The sequence below is a fragment of the Ochotona princeps genome, chromosome 18 (assembly GCF_030435755.1).
Source record: "Ochotona princeps isolate mOchPri1 chromosome 18, mOchPri1.hap1, whole genome shotgun sequence".
Taxonomy (NCBI): domain Eukaryota; kingdom Metazoa; phylum Chordata; class Mammalia; order Lagomorpha; family Ochotonidae; genus Ochotona; species Ochotona princeps.
In genome coordinates this window covers 50,449,311-50,476,296 of record NC_080849.1, presented here as the reverse complement: position 1 = coordinate 50,476,296, position 26,986 = coordinate 50,449,311, and the positions used below count along the sequence as shown (strand labels likewise).

The window sequence follows — 26,986 nt, the reverse complement described above, 5'->3', positions numbered from 1 at the left end:
GCTCAATATACATATTTCTTCCATAATTATGAACTTAAAAAAACCCGTCTCAGATTTGTAAAAATGTGAGTTGGAACATGTAAACTCTTTGATACACCTGAAAAACAGGAAGGAGAATGTCACATACTGGAAAAAAATCATTGCCTCAGGTGATGGAAACGGGAGCAAGCACGTGGGGAATGGCAAACGGCAGAAGAGCCACCACGACCTTAGTTATCCAAGAGTTCCAAAGTCAGAGGATTCCAACTCCATCTGGGTTGGCCTTCAGGGTGTTCTGTCCCAAGTCTGTTTCTAGGAAGGGCAGAAATTGAAGCACAATGGAGCCACTTCCGGGCCTCAGCTAAGCAGGGGTCCACGCAGGTGCTTTGCTGCTTTCAATGGTTTCCTGAGAAGTCACTGGTGTTTAATGGAAAGATTTCTTCATAGTCTTCAGTTACGATAAGGCAGTAAGGATATCGCTAATGTTATCTTTTTGCTTAGAATGAGACATGTCTCTCCAGGGACATCTTTGGGGCTTTGTTCCTTCCCTCGTGTTCTCCCCATGCTAGACACGGGGTGGGGAGTTTTCTGCTTCCTATTGCTGTTTAGTATTTGGAGTGTGCTGAGGGCACAATCTCTTGGCCTCAAGCTTCTCCAGGTACAGGAGAGCTGGCGGTCTCATCTGGCCCGCCTGGGGGCGCCTTTCTCTTGTCCACCCTCTCAGTGGATACCACGTGATTCCTTCACATTGTCAATCAGGATGCAAGACGCACTTGACTAACACATAAAGCAAGTAGCCCTGATTTCAGAGACACGGAATTAGAAGGAACTTCTTCCCTGTTGTCCTCACTTGCATGGCAACTTTCTACTGCAAAAGGAAGTCAGGTCCTCCCTGCCACCTGTGAGAACAGAAGCCATTTCTGTCGAACGAGAAATGCTTAGCTCTTAGGAGAATATTGTGCTTTTTTTTTTTTTCTTTAAAAACATTTTCAAATGTCAGCTTTCTTTGCAGCCTGGGTCCTAAGGTATCAGTTTGTTTTCTCTCTGGTCCATTTGATCATCGTTTCTGGTGAACGGTAGAGGAATATTAATTTGGCATAAAGATCTTCTTCTAGTTCCAGTTCCCCCGTCTCTCGGACTAAAAAAATATCTGTGCATAACTTCAAAATTCGATCCACATTTGGCAACTCTTCAAACATGATGGAGTGAGAAATTCCACTGAAGAACTCACGGACAAATTTCCCAATCACCAGGACCACTGAAGCGTACAGTCCCATGATACTGAAAAACACAGAGAGTATGAGCTGTATCCAGCAGTTCAATGTAGTTCACAGAGGAGGCTTACTGTAACATCAATACAGTTGGTAAAACATAATATTAGGAGACATAACACTAAGTTTATGGAAAACAATTTTTCTCAAAGGTGAGTTGACTTCGGTGCCCAAAATAAAAATTCCTATATAGTTTTCTTGTAATATATATTCCTGCGAGCTTTGTGAAGACTCCTGTGTTGGGAAGGAATGGCGTTGTGTGAGCTGGTGCTGTGGTATAGTGAGTAAAGCTACTGCCTGTGACGCAGGCATCCCATACAAGCACTGGCTCAAGTCCCAGCTGCTCCACTTTGGATTCAGCTTCCTGCTAATGTGCCTGGGGAAGCAGGAGAAGATGCCCCAAGCGCTTGGGCTCCTACAGCCACCTGGGAGATCGACAAACACGCTCCTGCCTCCTGGCTTCAGCCTGGCCCAGCCCCAGCCATTGTAGCCATTTGGAGAACGAATCAGCAGATGGAAAATCTCTTTCTCTCTTCCTTTCTGTGCGCAACTGAGACTTTCAAATAAACAAATCTTCGCAAACATTAGAAATGTCATGGCGTGATATGCACCTTTCTGTAGCTACTTCTTCCCCTTTAATGCAGGCATGCGGATTCCCCACTTTTTTTTTTTTTTTTGCCACTAGCTGTTTTGGTATCATTTTAAAGGCATGATTCATGATCATACAAAATGATTAACTTAGACAAATTAGCCTGCTATGGGAACCGGCACCGTGTTGCCACCTGTTAGAATGACACCTCGTGATCAGATCCCAGCTGCTCTGTTTCCACTGAGCCTCTGTGGGATCGAGGAAGCCAACCCGAGCACTCGGCCGGGTGGTGTTCCAGGTTCCTGGTTTAAGCCTGCCTAAGCAGCAGCTGTGGTGGGCACTTGGCAAGGCGCAGTGGGTGGAGGATCTCTCTCCCTCTTTGTCTTTCTCTCACTGCCTTTTAAACAAATCAATAAGTTAGTGAGTTAATTAAAAGCTGTCTGCTATAGACTTGTTGACTTTGGAATCCAGACCAAAGGCTTCTTGTAGGCCTTGTATCTCTTATGGATTGTTGCTTTAATACAAACTATCTTTCTCTGAGACTCATGTTAATAAAACTCCACGTGGAAATTGGTATCTTTTTTTCTTAGATTTATTTACCTATTTATTTGTTCCTGAAAAGCATGTTTACAAAAAGAAGCAGAGACACAGAGAGTGAATTTTCCATCTGCTGTTTCACTCTCCAAGTGGGGAATGAATGAGCTGATCTGAAGCCAGGAGCAAAGAGCTTTCTCTGGGTCTCCCATGTGGATACAGGCTCCCTCAGGCATTGGACCATCCTCGGCTGCTTTCCCAGGCCATAAGCAACGAGCTGGACTGGAAGTGGAGCAGCTGGGACTAGAAGCGGTGCCCACAGGGGATGCCAGTGCTAGCAGGCTGAGGACTGGCCCATTGAGCCACTGTGCTGGCCTTAGAAATTGGTATCTTTATAAAGTAACTTGGGGAAATGTCATATTTATCACGTGTGCCTTCTGAGGAATGTGTGGGTATTAGGATTTCAGCATCAGAACATGAGATGGTCTGGCTGTGTTTAGAACTCTTAGGTGTAACTGTTAAGAGTCAGAGAGCAACCTGAGCAGACAAGTGAATAGCCCGCTGCCCCTCGCTAAGCTTAACACACCAAGCCATGCCACACTAGGAAGGTATAAAGTAGACAGGCCATAAGCTTGGCTTGTGTGAGTCAAATTCTGCATCCTTGGGAACTGCTACTCTTCATTTTCTGAAACAAAAGCCCAAAGGTATACGAGTTGTAATGTCGTGGCTATAAACTTGGAGAATTCCAACAAGAAAAATGGCTTCTCATCTTCCGAACAGACGATGCCAAGAGCCTTTACCCATAGCCAGCCAGGAACCCCAGACTGGGGGGACTGACTTTGTCGTTGAAGACCACCAGCTCCAAGGCCTGGGACTGCTGCTCATAGATTCGATTTCCTGTCAGGTTGAGCACCCACCATTCACTGTTGGATTTACTTGTGTTGTCTCTGGACAAAATGATGGTTATATTCATGAAATTACTTTCTGGAAAAGAAGAACAAAATCAAGTTAGCATGAGAATTTTAGGGTTTGAGGCACATCAATAGTTCTTACACGGTAAAGCCTGGTAACTCTCTACACTATTCAGCTCGGGGATTAGGACGATGAACCCATCAACCACGAGAGTGGACCAGCAGGGGGCTCTAGAGAGTCAACAATGTCTCAGTTAAACAGGTCCTTTTGTTCTGCGTGCACTTCAGCTAAAACAGTGGCAGCAAACCGGCAGCTTTATTGATTATTCCAAACAACGTTAAAAAACTCAGAGCACTGACTTTACGGATTCATTTCTATCACCAGCGACTTTTGAGGTCTTCCAAGAAGAAAGATACCTGATTGAGTGTTAAAGGCAACAAAATTTCTTTATCTCAATGCGTAAACATCATGTATGTATGTGTCATTTATGGTCACAACCATAGCAGCAGCATTAAGGGATCAGTTAGTTTCTAGGCGGGATAGCCCAGGAATGCCTTCCAGAAGGGATGACTTGCACTTCTGACTAAGAACTTGGCTTGGGCAGAGAATCCTTCAGGAAGGATGGCCCAAAGGTTCTACAAATCCACACAGTAGAGCCAGTGATGGTTCTTTACTGGAGCACAGGGCAAATGCGAAAGAACAGAAGGAGTTTTTTCATAGACTGTTCCAGGAAATTTCCTGCTAATGATGACAGTGTCTCCAACGAGAAATGTGCTGTGAAGTATAACTTCCATGGAGGCAACAGCTGAGCCTGCACTATTTCAGGATCAGTGTCTAGATCACAGGACTCGAGGACAGTGCTTGATAACAAACATCGTTAGCTGGAGGGATGGAGAGACAGAAACGGAGGATGGCAGGATACCAGTAATGCCAGAGTGTGAGCCACTGAGAATGCGTGGGAGCAATGGGGACGTTGATTCTGAAGCCCCAAAGCCATGGGGAAGAATGAAAGTGGACCATCACGCTTCTTCCTTAACCAGACTAGGCACCCACTTCTGAACTAGTTGATTTGCGGAAGCTGTTGTCACACAATCGCGTGTCACTTAAAGACAGGATGCATTCTGTGAAATGTGTTATTGAACAATCGTGTGAGCCCCTCAAAGAATACAGCCATGAGATCAGATGACAGCCCACTACACACCTAAGCTCAATGGTAACTACGATCATATACATGGCCTGTCATTAATTGAATTTTTTTTTACTGGATGATAATTAATCCAAAACATCAGTTTACTATTATCACTGCTTTACTGGCAGAAATACAATCACCAAAGCACTGCTCACGAGCCTTGGCTGCGTCACGTGCGTGTTGTGCCATCTTGTTGCTATCTTCGTAATGAGGGGCCACCGTACTTAACAACGTATGAACATCCCGTTCAGAGTGTAATGGACTATGCTTAAGCAGGTTGGCTTACCAGCTGGATTTAAGTCAGACAGACTCTATTTTGATGAAAATAAGAAAATGAAGAATAGCGTTTTCAGGTGAGTGATTGATTCCCTCTGGTTTGTGAAAGCAAACAGGTACTTAACGTTTCCTAGCTCATGGAAAAAAGTAACTGGGAAGTATCTTGATAAAGGTTGAAGATGTGAGGCTACTGCTCCACCCTGTGACACTGGCATCCCAGATGGGTATTGTTCATGTCCTGACTGCTCTACTTCTGATCCGGGCTCTCTGTTTATGGCACTGGAAAAAAGCAAAATGTGGCTCAACCCTGCACCTATGGGACCCTGCACCTATGTGGGAGTCCTGGAAGAACCTCCTGGCTCCTCCAGCTTTGGATCAACTCAGTTCTGGCCATTGCAATCATGTGGGGGCTGGGGAGAGCCAAGGGATGGAAGACCTCTCTCTCTGTCTCTACTCTCTCTACAAAATCTGCTTTTCAAATCTCAGTAACTAAATCTTTAAAAGAAGGTTGAAAATATATACTATGAAAATTGAATAAAAAAAGTTTTGAAACTATTTCCTTTCTTACCAGATAAAAGTTGCTTTATGGGTTTCGAATTAGAATCACTAGGTGCTTTCACATAATATGGGTAGATCTTTTCTATTATCCTGTGCAATAAGAAAAAAGATGAAATTAAATTTTGACACATGTAACATTACATCTCATTACAAACTTTGGCCTCATATCAACCAAATAATGATACAAGTCTTCATGGGTTTCTGTTACAACCAGAATGGTCTGTAGCTGAACAAATTCACTGGATTCTAGCCAGGCATGCACATGAACTCTACACACAGCTGGTTCATGACTTAAAAATGGCAACAGGCATTTCCCCATTTCTGTGACTTGCTGAATTCCTCCTATGTATGACTTTGAGCATCGTTCCGATTTACTTTTTAGGATTTCCTACATATCTAGGATCAACTGGGACATACAATTGATCTGACGGGGGTGACGGGCTGAGGAGAGAGCTGTGACTTTGTGTCTTTAGTGACCTCTGCTTCTTTCCACTTAGTGACCGAGGACCATCTAGACCACGATGTCATCTGGGAAGGACTGGAGCAGACACTAGCATCTTAAACCTCAGTGAGTCACAAACCAAGACAACTATTCTGTCGGTCCCTAGAGTCGATGCAATACATGCAATACAACAGGGTCGGAGAGGAGGGCTGGGGGCAATAGGCGCAGTCGTAGGCGGATAGAACCTTCTGCTCTTCTATGAAATAATGGCATGACTAGGGTAATGATGATTCATTGTAATTTTTTTTATAAGTTTGGAGAAAAAGACTTTGGAATATTTTGACTATAAAGACATGATAGATGTGTGAGGGCATAGATGCTCTGTACCTGATTTGATATCTGCATATATCAAAGCTCTTAGGATACCCCATACATAAAGGCAATTAAATGTGTCAATTGAAAAAAGTAAAGGAGTCAGATTTAAAAAGACAAGATCAGACAAGGGGTCCAAGCTGAAAGAACTGCTGGCAGACCTTATTTCACAGTTCCAGGTCAATATTGCTTGTTCTCTTGCTATTTCTCATGCTAGAATCTAAACATCACAGCTTGCGTCTACTTTCAATGGAGTAGCTTTGTGGCAGGAGGATGGTTTGAAATACAATTTCTTGATCTGAAATTTCTGGTTATCATTATCTGCCTTGCCTCATCACCTCTCCACCCCCATTCTCTTGACTGGGCTTTGAAAGGGGTCCCATTGAAGGGCCTCAACAGCCCCCCTGGCTTCTAGCGATTATGGTTAAGACAACAGCCAGGTTTACAACCCAGGGACAAGTTCAATGCTTAGATTGACTGGACAGAGAAATTTTTAAGGGGCTAAAAATACAGCTTCATATAGTGAATCCTTAACAGGAATCCTGAGCCCCAACTTCTTCCCTTGTGGGTAACTGGCTGAAGTGAACACATGGGAAAAGGGGCTGATAAGGATCAACAGAAGATCTGGGTAATTTTTGTGGAGTCTAGGGTCCAACTGTCCCCCATCTCTACTCTCTCCACAGGGTGTTGAAGGCAACATTAGTCATAGTGCAGGAAGAATGGAATGCCATTGCCATGATATGCTTGGGTTCATGACCCAGGAGAGCTGGCACCTTCGGACGGCATGGCAATCAGCACAGTGCACCCATAACGGGACCCGGTGGCTGAAGGAGCAGGTCACCTCTCTCAGAGGCCCTGACAGAACGACGTGTGTCTCAATGGAAGCCAGCAGGACAGCCTTGCCCATGATGGATGATCTTGCCGGAGCCTGGCACCACACACAGCCTCACTCAGGGCACAGGCATCACCCCAGGAAAGTTGAGGGAGAACCCAAGGGCAGAGAATGCACTTTTTAAAACTTACCAAAGTGGGACCTGCAAATAGAAATTCACTTGTGTAACCTAAGGAGCAAGCATCTTCCCTTTACCAGACCTGGGTGTTTGTGGATGGAGACTTGTTTACCGGTTACGTATACCAGAAGAAGTCATAGGAACAGGAAAAAGAAACTTACACGGGTGTTTTTGAACTCTCTGTGTTGTTGCCGGCTATCATTTTAGCTATATTCTCTCGTGTAATATTTGTGAGAGTAAAAGAAAGCTTATCTGTTGCTATTTCTGCTTTCGCACCCAGACTCATGTTTCTGCGAGGGAAAACAAACAAAACACTCAATGTCAGTGATGGCTTGGAGTTCTGGAAGACACACTGGAAAACTCTCTTGACTCTTGCTAATTCCAGCAAGGTTTCACTGAGTCCACACTGTCATCCGAACACTCTATTCACCTCACCTTTTTGTCTAGCTTCTTACACAACCAAATTAATAAATCCCAGCGCAGCCACCAGCATTCTTAAAGCAAAATAGGGGATGTGGCTGAACTTGCTGATCAGAAGAAAACCATCTGAATGCCCTCAGTTGAACTTCACACATATTCTGCCATGAACCTAACGCAGATCTCCATGGTGACTTCCAGAATTCAGATAAAAAAGAACGTTCAACCACAAGTTGAGCAAAAAGATGTTTGTCATTAGTTTATAATAGTTCTCCCAAGAAAAGGTGAGGAAGTAAGTTTTTGGCAGTTGGTACAGAATTGGAGGAAGGAATTTGAGATAACTAAAAGGAGAAAACAAGATTAAAGAAGTTCTTCCACTTGAAGCAACTTTGCTCCAAACAAGTCTTTAATATTTTCTTGCAAATGGTCTTTTGATTCCAGAAGGCTTTCTTCTCTACTTGTCACAGTTCTTCATTGTGTTCAACTAGGAAGCTGAATCTACAAAATGGATGAACCCACTTATCTGCTTGCATGGAGTCTAGAACCAGAAGGTATGGACAGAAGGAACTAAGCCACCAGCTTGAGGGTGCTTCAAAAGGCTGATGGAAGATGGAGTTCAAGCATCAGCTTACTTGTGGTCCTTATTTATTTTTACTTATTTGAAAGGTAGAGAGGGAGAAGGCCAGGGAGAGAGGGCTCTCTTCATCTTCTGCTTCATTCCTCAAATGCTTGTGCCACCCAGGGCTGGGCTAGGCTCAGGGCAGGGGCAAAGAAGTTTACCTGCCTCTTCCATTATGGGTGGCAATAATCCATGTAGCTCAGTCATGACCTGTTGCCTCTCAGGGTTTGCACTAGCATAGAGTTAGCATGGAAGCAGACCAGAGAAGACTCCAACTGGCATACTGATATGGAACACAGGCATCCCAATAAGCCTACCCTGTATGCCTACCCTAAGGTCAGCTTATTTTGGTATAAAACTTTGTTGAGGGCCCAGTGTGGTAGCCAATGGTTAAAGACCTTGCCTCGCACACGCAGGGATCCCATATGGGCACTGGTTCTAATTCTGGCAGTCCCACTTCCCATCCAGCTCCGTGCTTGTGGCCTGGGAAAGCAATCGAGCATGGCCCAAAGCCTTGGGACCCCGCACCCGTGTGGTAGACCCAGAGGAAGTTCCTGGCTCATGGTTTCAGACTGGCTTAGTTCTGGCCATTGTAGTCACTCGGGGAGTGAATCATTGGACAGAAGATCTTTCTCTCTGTCTCTGCTCCTCTCTGTATATCTGACTTTCCAATAAAAATAAATAAAATCTTTAAAACATATTTGTTAAAATTGTTGAATCTATGCATAGCTTTTATATAATATGCATGTTTCATGGATTTTAAAAGCCTCTTATACGTATACATCTCACAACTTCTTGCCTCAGAATAAATTTATTATTCAATTCCATTTTCCACGAACTTTTTCAAGCACCTTGTGTCCTGTGCTGAGGACTCTAAAATTACATCACTGAACTCCGGGCTTTCAGACAGGAGAATTTTTACTAAGACATACCTTTTCTACGTTAAGTAAAGGCAAACAACATGAAACAGAGGCCATGTGGCGGCACTGATTCCATCAGGTTAGCTGGGGAGAGGTTCTGTTTTCTCTGTGCACTCAGGGAATGCTGGGCTGGCCTCGCATCTCATGCTCACAGACAGGTGGGCAGGGCGTCCCCGTGCTGGAGAGATGCGTGTGACACTGGGTCTTCTAAGACTCGCAATAGCAACATCTGATCATGGAGATTTTGCGTGTCACCAAATACTCCTGCTTCACTTCACAAATCCTCACTTTCTTGTTCTTCTCTCTCTCTCTTGCTCGCAGAACTCACTGTCAGCTGTTTATTTTTAATTCATTTATTTTTTAACTTAGAGACTAAGGTTAGTAACAAGGGGAATGTGCTATTTCTGGCTGGGTCTAGTCATTATTTTATCCACATAAATGTAGTCTTTAGCACCAAAGGAAAGTTCTCAAGGATGTAAGGATAAGTAAAGGCTGCCGCTCCCTCCCCTCACTCCTACCCTACTTAGATTGGGGAAAGGGGAAAATTATGCATAGGAACATAGTTACTACCTCTGAATACTCCATGAAAACACGACAGAGAAGTCACTGTTGGTGTCCATGAGTTCTTCTATCATTTTGCGCTTACTAGGTGGGCTGATGGTCCACAAGGAATTGGAGTTTCCTTCCAGTTCTGCTACTGTTATATCTTCTCTTTCATAATTCTCCAGAAATTGCATAGCACCCTGTATGTGCACAAAAATACATGCATAGATAACATGCACAGTGCTAACGGACAAAGCAGCTGGAGAGAGGCGGGAGTCCCTCCTGGAGAAGGAAGATTGACACACTGTGTCACCGTGGGTGTCCCACTGAGTTTTTTTTTTATTAATTATTTTGCATTATGTGACAGTTTCATAGGCTCTGGGAATCCCCCCACCCTCCCTCTCCCCTCCCCCCTGGTGGATTCCTCCACCTTGATGCAGCATTACAGTTCAAATTCAATCAAGATTCTTTCCTTGCAAACATATACCAAGCATGGAGTCCAGCTACTTATTGTCCAGATGGGTTGAACAGTTTCTTGGGGAGACCATTTCTGGCCCACTGAGCTTTATGCGACTTTACCTGCAGGTATTGATAGATCTCACGCTCATTGCCCAATCCCCAGGGTGGTACTGCTAGCTGTCCTTCCCATGAAACAAGAGAAAACACAAGTAATTTTGTGCCTTTTCCCTCCTCCACTAAGAAGGGAATTTGTCAGGTGTGGAGGAGTATGCTTCTCAACAGGGAGAAGATTTGGTCCGTACAAGATGTCTTGACACTGTCCTCACGCTTCTTATTGGCTCATGGTCAATTTTCACAATGCGCATTACTGGCTATCAAGTCACAAAAGAGGTAAGTACACATTTATTTCACTACTCACATTCTTAAATTAAAACATCACCTGTAAAATTAATTTTGACAATAATGATCTGATTAAGTGTTATAAATATACAGAAAGGAACATTGGCTGTGCTTCTGGCATCCAAACACTAGCGGTGTTTTGTACAATACAGGATAGGTTTTGATTTATCATTAAAAATAGAAGTCTACATTCTTCTTCATGTAAGTTTTAGCTTGAGAAACTGTCATGCCCCTGTCATTTCTATCATGACTTTTGTTTATTACAAAGGGACTTGTGAGGGAGATCTTCAGACGGCACATTATGTAAACAAAATTAAAAATGTCTCATCAGTGAGCCCAAATGCGCAGTGGCGGTCCCAGAAGCCTGTGTCACCGAAAGGTGTCGTAACCCCTTCAGGTTGGGTAGGTGCAATCCACGGTGTTCACACAGTAATGGAAATCACCTCCCAGTACATGTCTTTTGAATGTTTCCTTGTCTTTAAGTGATGCATGACTATTTATTAGGGTAGATTTCCAGGAAGAATCTAGTCAAGGATCAAAAAAGTCAAAAACATTTTTAAAACCGAGCGATATTTGCCAAGCTTACACTACGATGTTCTGAATTAAAATTAGATGAACACCTATGGCCAGTAACAGACTTCTCAGACGATCAAAGCGGCAGTGGCTAGGAAGCTACTGACAATCCCAGAAAAGTGCTGTGTTGCAGCACCAAGTCCATGGCAAAGTACTGAGTGCTATGACAACCAGTGAAAGGTCTTTATGGGGATGTTTACTTACAGTGTCCCTAGAGAAAGCTTGTAGAAATCTGCCGAATGTTGGCTGGTCCATCACTTTCAGTTGGCTTTGCTGGGCGCTCATGGTGAAAATAGGCTGGGGAAAAAAGAAAGACACGGAGTGTTATCAGACCAGCTCTCCTCTGCATGCTGAGTGGGAGCCAAGCATCTACACGGCACATCAAGCACTGACTGCCCAGATGGCGGCTGGCCTGCACATCTGTCTATACTGACTACCTCTGTGCTCAAAGCTGGAGCAGACCCCTTCGCTTGCTGGCTCTGGGCCTTACTGCTGGGAACCCACCTCTACACAGGACAGCTGCGTCCTAGGGCAGCCCTTCGTGTCCTGTAGCTGGCTCCCAGGCAGCCTCAGAAGAGGCGCTCAGGTTTACCTGATATCCTCCCAGGGTGATTGTGACAGACACATCCAGAGGCTGGTTGATGACCCCAGCGACAGATTTGATGAGCGACATGAAGAGCAGAGGGAACCAGACGATGCAGATGAGCAGGACGATGATCATGCCCCCCATGCCATACTTCACCACCTTCTTCTTCTTCTGGCCCCGGGGCTGCGGATACCTCTGTAACACAAGGGTCAGCCAAGGCTCAGGCACATGTCCCCCAAGGAAGCGGGCGGGGAGGAGGCAGCCGCTTGTTCTCTGAAATAGGGAGGATGACCTGATTCCCATGGCAGGTGGAAACTAGGCAGTGCCATGAAACTGCAACAAACTCACTGCCTACCCCATGGTGGGACCGTGTGGGGCCAGCATGATCCTCTGAAACTGGTGCGTCCGTGCGTGTGTGTGTGTGTTTAAACATTTATTTTATTTTTATTGGAAAGTCACATATACAGAGAGGAGGAGAGACAGAGGAAGATCTTCCGTCCACTAATTCACTCCCCAAATGACCACAACAGCCAGAGATGCACCGATCCGAAGCCAGGATCCAGGAGTCTCTTCCAGGTCTCCCACGTGGGGGCCGGGTCTCAAGTATTTGGGCCGTCCTCGACTGCTTTCCCAAGCCACAAGCAAAAGCAGAGAGCTGGATGGGAAGTGGGGCTGCCAGGATTAGAACCAGTACCCATGTGGGATCTCGGCATGTGCAAGGTGAGGACTTTAGCCACTAGGGCTGCCGTGCCGGGCCCAAAACTGGTGTGTGCTTTGCTAAAGAGAAACTGATGGCTACAGGGGTCATCCATGTATCTTGTTGAATAAATCTTCTGATGTTAAGAGGTCATGCAGGAAGAAGACATTTTCCTGGAAATTCTTGACTGTTAAAAATCTGTGCCTCTCAACTGAGCCATCCCTGTGTTTGGAGTATGGAAGGACAATTTTGAAAGTGACATCGTGGTGTGTCATCAGAGGCACTGCTGTTCAGGTCTGTTGTAAGAACTGCATGGCTGGCAGGGAGCTCTCTGGCTGTGGTAGCTGAGAGCAGGGCATGTACCAGCAGGCGGGAAGCAGGAACCAGGGACGGATCTCTGCCAAGGCTGTCTCCCTTTCAGACAGCTGTGTTAAGGACTAGCTAAGCCCAGTGCTTAGAGGCAGTGGGCAAGTGGAGGGACCAGCTTTGCTCTGTGGTGCTACAAGGGCTGCAGGGCTGCCTGTGCATTCTCCGTGCAAACGTTGCCCACCCCCGTGATATTTCTTCTCTCCAGAGTTACTTTTGAAGTTGGCTCACAGGATGGTATCTCCTCTGCCTATGAGTTTTAATTCGCTGTCCTTGAAGTGGGATCGTCAGTCTCTCTCCGGCAGGCCAGTCTCAGAAGTTCTCAGAGCTGGCCCCTCTTTCTTCTCCTTCTCTTCCTACTCACCCCTACTACCTACATTTCCTGGGGAAAACAGGGCAACGTCCTGTCTGGAATGGCGTGGCCACCTTCTCCTCTCCCTTTCAAAGGGATCATCCATGTTCTGTGCAGTTTCCTCAAACTCTTCCTTAACAACTCAGACTATACTGGGTTCCCTCTCTCACACAGTTCTCATCAGCTTCCTAACGTGTTTGGGAGCAGGGTGTGAGCACATTCTTGTATACTCCAACCACAGCTGAGCAGCCTGCCAGCATTTTGCCTTTCAAGAAGTTTTTCTTGCTTGAAAAGTAGATTACATGGATCTCATCCCAGAGTTTACAACACAGAACACTGGACACGTGGCTCTCAATGTGGCTAGGTGCTAGGAAGGCTCCAGAAGGAGAAATGGATGCACTGGGGCAGTCAGGAAAGGACTATGAATAAAGATGGCATTTGAGTTGGGCAGGAGTTGAGGAGGAGGTAGGCGTGCTGTTTCATACAGTGAGGAGACAGGCCCAGTCTTCATCTGGGGAGTGCACACAGGTCAGTCGCCTTGTGCAAGAGTGGCCAAGGACTGGGACAAAAGGCGCAGCACCAAGCACAGGATGCTGACCTCGTGGGTGTCTGCTAGCGACGAGCTGCCGGCAGAAGCCTGAGTGGGCCTCCCAGCATCAGCCTCCACTTCCCACATTCTGCTTCCTCAGATTCAGCCAACGTCAGGTCCAAAACATCTGGGAAGCAAGTATACCTGCACAGAACATGGGCTGTGCTTTTTCTCGTCATTGTTCCTTAAACCATAGAGAAGAACACCTGATTTATATGACATCGATGTTGTGTTAGGTACCACGGTCCCCTAGGCTGAGTTATGTGCAGGCTGTATGTAAATTCTATACGATTGTTATACCAGCGCCTTGAACTCCTGTGAATTTGGGTTCCTGATGGGGATTCTGGAACCAAGTCCTCATGGACATAAAGGGGCCACAATATTTGGGAACAGAGACCCAGCCAGAAACCAGAGGGAACCCCAAGCATTTGAATGAGACCCTCAGAAGATGTTCTCCAACCCCAACTGGGCCACGAGGTGAAAGCAGCCACGGGGTGGGGCCCAGGCATGGCCACACAGTGCAGCCCAGTCCAAACTGCTGACCTGAGAAACTGTTGTGAGCAAATAAAATCATTCTTGTTTTGAAATCACTGAGTTTTACATTCGTTTGCTAGCAGCAGAAGCAAACTGATATTTCATGTGTTGCATGAAAAACTCCCAGAGCTTCCCAGGATGGAGGTGCCTGGTGTCCTGTGACTCTTGGTCATCCCTACTTTCTCTGTGGAGCTCACTGCTGCCCTCTTTAGGCCTCTGGTAGTGATGCTCACATTTTTCGGGGAGTGTGGGTTGTCTTTTCCCAGAGTCCTGTCGAAGTTTGGTCTCTAGTGTCATGGTGCTGAGCCGCCACGGGGTCTGTAAGAGGTGTTTGGACCAGCAGCGGCCGATCCTCAGGCATGAATTCCTGTTTTTCCTGCAGGAAAGGGTGCAGTGTTCTGGCCTCCCCTCCCCTTCTCCATCTGGGTTCACTTGCTCCTTTGCCACACATGGAAAAGAATGACATCCTCATGAGAAGCCCAGCAGAGGCCCATGTCTTCTGCTCTCTGGGACTGTGAGTCAAAGCAAACCTCTTTTCTTTATAAGTTAGCCTGCCTCAGGTTCTCAGAGCCACAAAATAAGCACTAAGACACACTGTCCTCATAGCAACTTCTTTTGTGATTTGAAGTCCCCAGCCAGGCTTAGCTCTTCCACAAACGCATCTATACAAGGGTCGCAGTGGCCGGTCAGTGAGATCCACGCTATGGCTTAAGTTCCCAGGGAAAGCTGGAAATCATAGGGATAATTGAAAACTTTTCCAAAGAAGGTGCTTTCAAGATGAAAAAAAAAAAAAGGCATTTCACACGATCCCTGCTAAGATTTTTGGGGATATTTCTACATTGATTATGCAACAGGCTTTTTCACTGGCCGACCTTTTGAAAGATCTGATAGGTACTAGTCACTGTGTGTATTGTTGAACCTTAATACTCAGTGTTGGGAAAATGAGTATATATTTGCCTCTCTTTTCTTTGCACAAAGAGGTTAAACGACCAGCCCCCAGAACGCAGTGAGTCAGAGGCAAGCTGAGATCCAGCCACCTGATACCTCTTTTCTCCACCTCACCACAGAACCACCTGCTCCCACAGGAGCCACTCAAGGGTTACTGGGTCAACCAGAAATAAGTATTTCTTGTTTTTGAAGATAACTATGATTTGCTGCTTCCAGAAGAAAAGAATATTTGGATGCTTACTAAGGCAGCAATAAATCTAAAGTTCCCAACTCTAGTGGGTTGGAAATCAATTGAATGTTTGTAGGTCATGGTGGTTTTGGTCTCTGCCTCCATTTGTTTGCCTATAAAACCTGTAGAAGTTCACATCTTGTCTTATACTCATCTTGTATTTAATAGCGAGAAACAAGAAAGTATTTTCTTCTTTGAGAGAGAGAAAGAGACAGGGAGAGATGGGTGATGGGGAGAGAAAAAGATAAAAAAAAATCCACTGTTTTACTCCTATGGCTATATTAGAAAAGCCTGAAGCTGAGGATACAAAGCAGGTGTCTGCCATGATGTCTGCAGCATCGACCTTGCCTTCTGGGATACACTAGGCTGGAGTCTGGAGCCAGAGGCCAGCATCAGAACCCAGACATGTGCATGTGGGAAGTATCTGCACTGGTAGGCTGGCCGCTGGTCCTGGAAGAAGGCTTGCTGGTTGGCTTCTTACCTTTTCTGATTCCCGCCAGCACTTGAGGATGAAGATGTGAGCGTAGATGTCTTCCACGCAGATCCAGCTGGAGAGGCTCAGGGTTGTGTCTGTCCACACCCAGTCCATCACTGCCCGCAGCTCCGTCAGAAACGGCACGAGGCGGAACCTGGCAGGAACCACGCTCTGTTAGAGGAACATTGCTGGGCCAGCCCCCGCCCCACCCCGTCATTTCACCCCAGTAGTACCTGTCCTACCTTATTTTGAACTCTCAAAATGTGCAAATGATTCTCAACACGACACTAACAGTAAAATGCAGCCTAGAGTACAGCTACTTTTTATGATAAGCCCAGTGTACAGATAAATACATATATTACTTCTTTCCCCTGAAAGCCTTCACCAGTTTAGCTGTGGCTTTGATTTTGGGGGAAGTATGCCTGGTAAGAAAAGCGGAGAGCAAGCTAACAGCCTCCAGCTCAACTTTGAGTATTTCAGAAGAGAATTCTGAATTCCAGTCTTTTCCAAGGCCTGAGGAATGAATGTTCCTTATTTCTTGACTGACTCCGAATTTCTCTCAGGTCAGGAGACCAGGTTGGATTCAAGTCCTTTGCAGTAGTTTGTAATATTGCACTCCTGTCAGCTCTCGCACAGCTGCCAAGACCCCAGAGGACATTTCAGGCAGCCCTGAATGGCACTCTGCCCAACACAAGTGTCTGAGTGTCGCATCACTAGGTCACCAGTCAGGTCTGGAGCCGTGAAGCAGCCAGCACCACCCTTCACACTTTGCTGGAACTTTCTAAGGGAACAGAGGGGGAGATAGTCTTGTTGAAATCATCACAAGTATGTGTCTTTTGAGTAGCTAACTGGCCCTAGGAACAAACAAGTTGTGAGGCACTCATCGTGGTCTTGGCAGGAATAAATGCCTCCACTTTAATTGGTGAAATTTGTGGGCACAAAGGCTTTGAAAGGTATTTTGGAATAACTAAATGCCAAACATCCTATTCAGGTGTGTTCAGGTATGTATTCATAGTTGAAGATCATGTATCCTAAGGCTGGCAGGGAGGCACAGCAGGCTAATCCATCTTTGGCATCCCTTATAGGCACCAGTTCATGTCCCTGCTGCTCCACTTCCAATCCAGCTCTTTGGCTATGGCCTGGGAGAGCAGCAGCAGATGGCCCAAGGCCTTGAGACCCTGCATCCATATGGGAAAGATCTGGAAGAATCTTTGGCTCCAAGCTCTGGATCAGCAAAACTCTGGCTGTTAAAGCCATTTGGGGTGTGAACCAGGGGATGGAAAGCCTCTCTCTCCTTCTTTCTGTAAAAATATGCCTTTCAAGTGAAAATAAACAAATCTTTTTAAAAATAAATACATCTTAGAAAAGAAAAGATTGTGTGTTTCAACTCTGCAGGCATCAGGTTTAGCACAGTCCTCATGCAGGATGTTGACACACAACATGAAAGCCTGTGTGTGGTCTCACAGCACCACGCTGCAAGTTACTCCTGTGTTCAGTTTTTTGGCCAACACTGTCAGGGTTGTGGGGTGATCTGTAGTATTATGTTCCTCTTCTCCCTGTCCTTTCCAGGAGTAACCCGAACACCTCTTAGTGGCCAGTGCCCCTTCACGAATGACCGTGTCCTCCTTACCCCTGAAAAAGGAAGAGATTGACGTAGTTGTAGCTCTTGGTGAGGAAGTTTCCAAGGACGCGTGTTGGGTAGCCACACCGGATTTGGTAAGCAGACAATCCAAAGTAGACACATTTCACAAAGTACCACAACTGGGCAACCAGGTTCTGACTGAATTTCCTAGAATGTCAAAGTACAGAAAGTGAAGGAATGGAATAATGTTCCCAATCAAAAACACACCAGCTTGGATTTTAAAAACAAAAGCAAGTTTTCTTTTGATGTCTCTAAGCAATTTTCTATATAGATCATATAGCTTCAAAGACACATGGTAGATGAGAAAAATCTCACATTTTATAAATGATTCTTGGGCAAGGAGCTTCATCAGTGTATATTGTTCAGTTGTTCAAGCCATCATTAAATTATGGTACTTTTTAGCATATTTATTAGTAAAATATTTATTAATACATTCATTTCTTTAACCAATTAGGCTATTAGCGCATTTGTTATTAAACTTTTCTCACAACATTGTTCACCTTAAAACTCATGAACAAAAAGAATCAGGATGTGTGTTCTTGTTGAATTCTGAAAAGCTGACCCCAACTTTTTATGAGATACATCTAACATCAAGCTTTTGAAGCACCCGGATTTGATTCTGGTTTTGTTTACCAGCTATGGGGTGTGTTTCTCATCTCATCAGAACTTTTATTGGAGCAACTTTCCTAGCTCCGGACATCTGTGCTGGCGCCCTGTAACTGCATCTGATCATGTCCTCCACAGGCAAGGCGGGAGTCTTCCTCCACGTCAGCAGTGAGTGACTCACCCTGAGTGCTCGGAGTTTCTGAGTGCGAAGAATAATTCTGAGCAAAACTTGGGTGTAAACAAATTTAGAAAAATTTAGAACATAGTTTCAAAAATGATGAGCTACTGGACCATTTTGAAGTGGCATACATGTAGCGTCATTCAAGAATCTTAAATATGGATAATATATTTTTAAAGGAAGTAAAAAAGTTAGGCTTTGGGCTTGGTATGACTTTAGCATAACTTTTCCTGACCCTAAAATTAGGAGTAAAATCTTTTGAAAAAAATTTTGCAGAAGGAGCATATAATTTGGATTTTTTATTTTTGCTATTCATAGAAGGCATGATGTTTTTTTTTTTAGTTTTTTTATTATTTCCAAGTGTTTTTTTTTAATTATTTATTATTTAACTTCATTAATTACATTGTATTATGTGACACAGTTACACAGATACTTGGGTTCTCCCACCCCTCCCCAAACCCTCCCACCATGGTGGATTCCTCCACCTTGTTGCATAACCACAGCTCAAGTTCAGTTGAGATTCCCCCATTGCAAGCGTATACCAAACATAGAGTCCAGCATGATGTTTTAAAGCTGAGAATTGAGATTCTTCAAGTGAGAAAATTGGAGATGAAGAACACATGGGTGAGCCTGTGTGTTGGATGACAACCAGAGAGCACAAGAAGGGGTCTTACAAATGTGTTCCCCACAGGGAAACCTGGCTTGGTCTCTCCTGTGCACACACACACACACACACAAATCCTGGCCTTTTAATGTCCTCGGTTTTAGTTCAAGAAGTTTGCTAAAGCCAAAAATAATCAGGAAAATAAATCAATTGTTCACCTACTTCATTTTTCAATGTGCTTTATTCCTCTGATGAAAAGGAGAACTACAACTAAATATTTGTGAAGATACTTCTATGCAAAGCTCCCTAAAATGCACACTCAAATACTAACGTTGCAGCTACTGCAACTACAAATAATGACCCTAATCTGAGCTGTTTTGATCACCCCTGCTTTCCCAGGATGTGGGGATATTTGCAGGGCTCTTAGCTGTCTGTTGGACACCATCCTGTATTTATCTAATTCTACTTTAGACTTGGGAGAAGCTGTCCAAATTTCTTTTTTAAAAATGTTTGTACTATTCCCCTTTATTATTGTCATTTTAGCAGTAATTCCTATAGTTGAAATTCAATTTCGGAGCTAAAACCATCACAGGAAGCAGTTAGCCAGGCCCAGCATCGTCAGAAGCAATTTGTGTTTTCTCACGATAAATGAAATATGACTACCGTTCCTCGATTAAGCTTGCAATTATGAAATAGACTGAAAGTATGTTGTTGTAAAAACCAAAAGAAAAATAGAAAAGGAAGGAGGAGGGTAGGAGGCACATTTTGTTCTTAAAACTGTATACATGAAATACATGAAATCTATTCCCTTTATATAAATAAATCAATTAACATTTACTTAACAAAAAATTGCATTTGAGTCAGCTACTAATTGGGCAATGACCAATCCCTGAGGTTGCTGGGAAGGTGATTCCAGAGAGAAGGGAGTAGGCAGTGATGATGCAGGGATTAGGAATGGCACTCCCATTTCTGTCTCTCCTCTCTGAGAACCGAGATGGTGGAATAGGATGAAGAAACATTAGCCACTCTAAAGCAGAGAAGGCACATCCCAGGAAAAAGGAGAGCACAGATCAACGGCAGAGGGGCACTGGGAGACCGACAGACACAGGAAAGCAGCAGAGACAATAGTATGGTGTGGCAGTGACTGATACCCCAGCAGCATTCAGCAAATGGTGATCTGAACTGCACTGGTGGCTGAAACTCCACCAGCAGCCGGGTGGGAACGAGCTCAGGAGGTGAACCCAAACAAAGAACTGCCCATCCCGCTGGCTTGTTTAATTAGACCAGGAGTGGAGACAGAGCAGCAGAGCCCAAACAGGTGGTGCAGGAACAGCGTGGATTTCACAGCCCAGAAACCCATAGAGCCAAACTGGGCACCATTTTGTGAAGGGAGGCAAAGGTTACGGGCCAGGACTGCACATGCACTAAGCTGGGAGCTAACTCGTTTCTGACTCAGCGCATTATACCAATGGGAAATCTTACAGGGCCTACCCAAAATAGGTCCTGTGGACCCTTCTCTTTCACAACCGGACAGAACTGACACTTTCCACTGAGGGCAGTCTGTCTTGTCATCTGGTCCAGTTGCTTGTCCATGCACGTAGCACCCATTGAGTAGAGGTGTGGGGAAGGGAAGGGATACTGGAGATCTAAGGAGTGAGGAGGAGGCAGAGCTGTGGACTGGGGGCAGAGCAACTGCGAGCTGCAGAGCCACGGGCACACGGGCAGCTGAGGCCAACACATGCATTGTTACCCTTTTTTTGTTACGTATTTATCAAAATTTCCCATAATGCTAAAATTCAAAGTTCAGAGCTTAAATATTCAAAGGAGATCAGTTGCTCAGCCTTGGCATTTTAGAAGAAACTTGGATTTCTTAATTAAAACTTACATCTGAGTTAGCTTATTTATAAAGCTGGGCTTTCCAGGTGACAAAGGGACACTCCTTACCTTCCCCAACGATAGGCTGCTGTTTAATCTCACTCAATTTGACCTGCAGTGCACCTGGACCAGCAACAATAGCTGTATACGTAATGGCGTCATGGTGTGATTGATGCATGCCACCCTTTTTGTGTGTGTTCTAAGCCCTCAAGATGCTTTTTAAACTTGTTCACATTTAACTTTCACAATTATCCCACATGACAAGCAGTACCACCAGCTGTCCCTACAACCTCTTCCCAATGCTTCCATACTGTCTTTGAGGACTAAGGAATCCCCAGTTTTCTTTTATCTATTTCTCATAAGATACTGTCTTTTCCTTTTAATAATGCCTCCAGGACACCTTCCAGTTAAAGTAATCTGGGGGAATCAACTCATTAAATTTGATATTGAGGGCCTGGCACGGTGGCCTAGCGGCTAAAGTCCTCACCTTGTATGCGCCAGGATCCCATATGGATTCCGGCTCTTGTCCCCGGCAGCCCCGCTTCTCATCCCGGCAGCCCTGCTTCCCATCCAGCTCCCTGCATGGGCCTGGAAAAGCAGTCAAGGACAGCCCAAAGCCTTGGGATCCTGTGCCTGCATGGGAGACCCTGAAGAAGTTACTGGCTTCAGATCAGCTCAGACTGTTATGACCACTTGGGGAGTGAGTCAGCAGATGGAAGATCTTCCTCTCTGTATATCTGACTTTCCAATAAAAATAAATCTTAAAAAAAAATCTGGTATTGATTTAAACTTTTATCTTGGGGCGGACATTGTGGTGTGGTAGCTTAAGCCACTACCTGCAGTACCAGCGCCAGCATCTCATATGGGCGCCAGTTCAAGTCCTGGCTGCTCTACTTCCAATCCAGCTCCCTGCTGATGCACCTGGAAAGCAGGGGAAATGGCCTGCTTGGGTCCCTGCACCCATGTGGAAGAGCTGGAAGAATCTCCTTGCTCGTGGCTTCAGACTGACCCAGCCCCAGCCACTGTGGCCATTTGGAGTGTGAACCAATGACAACAGTTCTCTCTCTGAAAACAAAACAAAAAAGATTTCTCTCTCTGCAACTCTCCCTTTCAAATAAATAAAATAAATCTTTAAAAGCATCTTTATCTTTGCCTGCCCATGGCCGTGAGTGGCCACTGTGTTGTGCAAAGACACATTTGCAATAAAGTGGCCCCTGCGCCCAGCTTTTCAAGTCCTTACCTCTCAGTCACGCCAGGCAAGATGAAGAACATCCAGAAGTGAATTCCAAACACAAGGATGACCTGGAAAATGACCTTGCCCAACACGGTCTTCCTAAGGTAGAGCGCTCGGTCCACCACCATGGTTCCAAACTGAATCAGGACCATTACCAAGAAGGGTCCTGGGACCTGGTCCTCCGACAGAGAGGACGTGATGTCAGCCGCTGCGGAGTGTTTCTGCGGAAGAGACAACGGGTGGATGCCCGAGTGGCAACTTGCAGCAGGAGAGCCACCCCTCCTGGTCAGCAGAGGCTCAGTCACCTTGTCCGCCTACCTACCCCAAAGGCCCAAAACCCGAAGACAATGATGATGAAGTCCACGGTGTCCGCCAGGAACATGAGCACGTAGACATCTGTCACTGCACTGTAGTCGGGATGGATGAGGTCGTAGAAGAACTGTCTGATGGGCACATATATTTGCAGCGTCCTGCAAAAGAGAGCCCCGTGGGTTTATTTTGGCAAGATGTGAACAGAGACTAGCATTCGGCCATCCTCAGCCTTCCAGCCAGTTCCCACCTGCTCAGCCAGCCTCAGGACAGGCCCACTGAAGATGTCTTCTGCCCTACCATTTACTCCCTGGTCTGATGGTACCACCAAATGCTTCTCTACCTTGATACAGTGTGATCGTAACCCCTGCAACGAGTCGCCGCACTTGTAGCCGCATTCCATCGCTCACCCCTCTGAGCTGTTGAGCAGTGGCACAGCTGTTGCCATGTGAGTCTCTGAGGTAATAGGATCGGATGCACGGGGTTGGGGTGAGCATTACATGGCAGAAGGCATGATTCGAACTCGGAGACCTTGGTCCAAACCCACAGGAATTTCAGGGGCCTCTGCTTCTGTGCTAGGGTCCTCAAGCATGGTCCTGGATTTCCATCTCCACCTTGTTTTGTCCTTTTGCACTGTTTCTTGCTGCCCCTGGATTGCCTGCCTCCACCATCAATTCAAGGTCACGTGCAGGTGTTGCTGCTCTCCTCACTTCAGCCGTTTTTCAGAACTGGCTGTGCAGGTGGTTGGACTCCTATTCCACGCACAGCCTGCAGACCCGGTCCTGCTCATCTGCTGATGTCCCTCTAGAGGTACCTGCACTGGGTGGCGGGCACTTGCAGTGTGCTGCGGATGGGCTGCCGGATATTTTTGATACTGGACAGCTCTTTGCTCTGCATGAGCCTCTGCCTGTTCTGGGGTAGAGTGGGCGTCCAGGGCTCTTTCAGATCTGACATCTGCCCCTTCTGTGCAGCTGGACAATGCCCATGTATGGGTGCCCTGTACCTGGAGCTCTTCAAATCTACTCATGTAATCTGCTCAAATAGAAAAACTGTATGTCAATGTATGTCATCAGTTGCACTTACTGAGAATTAACTTTAAAAAACAACCTGCACCTGAATTCCTATATCCTGATATGAGACATAACTTCCCTCATCTTTACCTTTGGTTCTATGAAAGAGGTCCTAGTAGCTCCCAGCACTAAAATGACACACACCAGTTAAATACTCTCCAGTACTCACTTCTTTATGGTAAATGCTTTTGCTTTGATTAAGTGTTCCTGCAGTTTTTCCAAGTAGAGTTCCCTTTTACTTTTTTGCTTAATGCTCAAGACACTGCTGCCTTTTTGACTGCTGTTGCGGGTGCTTGTACTTCCTGGAAACAGTAAGAAATAAAAAACGTGACAGGTTATACTGAGCGATAGGACTTGTTAACATAAACCTCCATGCCCAGGATGCCCGGGGACTGCTTTGCCACATGAACAGAAGGCGCCTCAAATTGTCCACAGACAGGGCGTGTTGCAGTACAACCATGCAGGGACTAGAGCGTGTTTTCTGCACCCAAAATGCTTTTTTTGTTTTTCTCTTTTGGTTCCATTTTCCAGACTTTTGCAAGCACTTCCATACACACAATGCCTTATGAAAGATTCCTAAGCAGACTCAAATCTGTCCCCTTAACTCTGTTCCCATGGACCCGCGGGGTCTTACCCAGTGCTGGCTTTTCCCCAGGTGGTGTTACAGTTTTCTATAGAAGAATACTCTTGAAGACCTGCTTTGTGTCACGCTGAGTAGGATTCTTAACTGTGTGTTTTCCAGATGGGGCCCATGACCCATAGCCTAACATATGCAACTGGAGGACAAGCCTGAGATGTTCTGCCCATGTCTGCCTCCAAAGCAGATTCTGAAGATGAATGCAGAGTATCTGGGAAGCTTCACGAATGAGTCTATGAATGCAAAAGCCCAACTACTCCCAGAGTGGCAACTGTAGAACACAGCCACTCTCATCATTTCAGCTGCTCTGTAGAAATGATCAACTAACCTCAGAAACAACTGGAGTTGGAGTGAATGTCCCCATTGGCCCAGCTAATAAAATTGATTTAAAATGTAATTATGTATATTGCCAAATTAATTTGTGATGTATGGCACTCTGGGCACTCTTGGAAGAAGTTCTGCATATGACTTAAAAATTATGTACCCAACATGGTGCTGGGCACTTTGCACAGCGATCTAACACCCTCATCATAGGGAAGAATCAGGTGTTTCAAGCCATGAGATTACACAGTCAAGGCAGGATTCACACTCAGCACAGACCGTGTCAAAGCCCATTCTTACACATCACAGCATCTGCGTTTTCACAGAATCTACTGAATTTTGCAGGTCCCCTCCACAGACAAACATGCATCACAGAATCAAGAATTGGTGGGTGACCCCAGCCTGGGGATACCACATGACCGATACCTCTTCTGGACCTGTTTGAAGAAAAGCTGGACGTTGGGGAGATCTGGGAGCTGCCGCCAGAGCGTTTCCTGTGGACAGCCACCTGCTGCTCTGGGAAGGTCATGTGCACTGACTCTACCGATGCGGCCAGGTTGATGGACTTGAGCGAGTCGCAGGAGTCCCTTCTCCCGGTACCCATGGAGAGTTCATTGTCAGACTCGTCCTTGTCCGTGGCACTTTCAACAATGTCATCTTCATCCCATAAGCCGTGGCACTGAGAGGGCAGGGAGGGTGACAAGTCAGGCTGCGGATTCTGGGGGTTGGGAGAGAACTGATTCTCTGTCCCATTGTGTCTAACTCTGCCAGCTGTCCCTCAAGATGAGAAAGTCCAGGCAGAAGACTGGAAGAAAGTTTGTTATCTAGAGCCGTATGAGATCCCAGTGGGTGTTGATGACAAGGGCTTGGCTAATTGATCATGTTTGGCAATGAAACAATGCTGAGATGATAATCGCTTGTTTCTTGAACAAAAGCACTTTTCAGAACACATCTCACAGCCAGCATTTGCAGCCTTACACTGAGGGATTTAGAGCCGGCACTCCATGTTCACAAATGTCTTTACTTGGAAGCATCACACTGTCTCTTCCGAGCCTGCAGAGCAGGCAACGGCACTCGGCTCACCCAGGGCTGACCCAAAGCCTCCAAGATCCTGAGCAGAGCCCTTGGACCCACATGTGAGACATGGAGTCAGATAGCTTTTGCAGGTCTCTGCTTCCAAGACAAGGGAAAAAGGGCTGACAGGGAGAGGAGAAACAAGGGCTGTGTAGAGGAGGTGTGGCCTGGGCTGCACGTCACTCGTGGGTCACCTGGCTGGGGAGGGGCGCTGGACCCTCTTCCCAGTTCTCCTTCTCTCTCACACTTCAGAGGGTCGCAGGAGTTCCAGGCCAATTTGATCAAAAAACCACCTCGGGAAATGGCCAATTTTCCAAAGACAAAGTCACCCAAATAAAGATTAGTCTTGAAGTTTTATTTAGAGATATAATTTTTTAAAGATCTGAAGATAGCTTCAAAAGGTCTGAGGACGAATGGGATTTAATGACAGCTTCGTTTTGCTGTAAAAGAATTTTTAAATCTAAGTATAGTTTTCTAGTAACTCGCATTTTGCTGAGCTTTTTGAAGGCCCTTATCTTTAATGAATATAACCTTTTCTGTTTTAAAAATTTATTTAGTTTTTAATTGGATTAGATTAGTTTTTTTTTTAAAGATTTATTTTTACTACAAAGTCAGATATACAGAGAAGAGGAGAGACAGAGAGGAAGATCTTCTGTCCGATGTTTCACTCCCCAAGTGAGCCGCATCGGGCCGGTACTGTGCTGATCCAATGCTGGGAACCAGGAACCTCTTCTGGGTCTCCCACGTGGGTGCAGGGTCCCAAAGCTTTGGGCCGTCCTCGACTGCTTAGTTTTTAATTGGAAAGTCAAATTTACAGAGAGAGAGACAGAAAGCAAAATCTTCCATCTGCTGGTTCACTCTCTAAGTGGCCACAATGACTGGAGCTGAGCCAATCTGGAGCCAGGAGTTTCTTCCAGGTCTCATGTGTGTGCAGGGTCCCAAGATTTTGGGCCATCTTCTACTGCATTCCCAGGCTACAAGCAGGAAGCTGGATGGGAAGTGGAGCAGCCAGGACACAAGGCAATACCCACATGGACCCCTGGCAAGTATAAGTTGAAGATTTAGCCATTGCACCATTGTGTTGGGCCAATCAATGAATATATTCTTACAAGAAAAAGTTTTGACTATAATATTGTAACAATATGGGGAAAATCATTCAGGGGGAGGGACTTTTGGGGGGATCCCAGACCCTACATAATTGTACCATAAAATTCAAAATAAAGAAAACAAGGAAAAATGAATCCAATTATCCAGGAAATATTAACTAGAAAGTTTATCTGAATTTTACTTCTTATACAACATAGATGTGATTTTTAGGTATTTATATTGAGTTAATTTTCTAAGGATTTCTTTGGAATACAGATAATGAGCAAATAAACATAAAAAGTTGTTAAAAAAAAAGTCATTTTTAGTAATGGGATCTTTAGGCTTATAGGCATGTCTTTTAAACTATTTCCAAAATTGTTTCCGCTTTTGTCAACACTTTTTTAAAGATTTATTTTTTTATTGGAAAGTCAGATATACAGAGAGGAGGAGAGACAGAGAGGAAGATCTTCCATATACTGATTCACTCCCCAAGTGGCTACAACGACCAGAGC

At 45.4% G+C, this 26,986-nt stretch overlaps 1 protein-coding gene across 6 annotated transcripts in view; it reads right to left on the bottom strand.

Annotated features, from left to right (window-relative positions):
* Positions 1-138: 138 nt before the first annotated feature.
* The window catches only part of PIEZO2 (piezo type mechanosensitive ion channel component 2), a 405,850-nt gene continuing 379,002 nt past the window's right edge, over positions 139-26,986 (bottom strand). For all 6 annotated transcript variants that reach the window (XM_058676955.1, XM_058676950.1, XM_058676952.1 and 3 more), the window contains 13 exons: positions 24,741-24,993; positions 23,526-23,658; positions 22,300-22,447; positions 21,984-22,198; positions 17,469-17,627; positions 15,845-15,992; positions 11,655-11,843; positions 11,267-11,359; positions 9,659-9,831; positions 7,294-7,422; positions 5,319-5,398; positions 3,174-3,357; positions 139-1,260 (listed from right to left, as the gene is read on the bottom strand). In XM_058676955.1, coding sequence (XP_058532938.1) covers positions 1,008-1,260; positions 3,174-3,357; positions 5,319-5,398; positions 7,294-7,422; positions 9,659-9,831; positions 11,267-11,359; positions 11,655-11,843; positions 15,845-15,992; positions 17,469-17,627; positions 21,984-22,198; positions 22,300-22,447; positions 23,526-23,658; positions 24,741-24,993 — 2,157 coding nt within the window. In that variant the 3' untranslated portion in view covers positions 139-1,007. The remainder of the gene's footprint in view (positions 1,261-3,173; positions 3,358-5,318; positions 5,399-7,293; positions 7,423-9,658; positions 9,832-11,266; positions 11,360-11,654; positions 11,844-15,844; positions 15,993-17,468; positions 17,628-21,983; positions 22,199-22,299; positions 22,448-23,525; positions 23,659-24,740; positions 24,994-26,986) is intronic.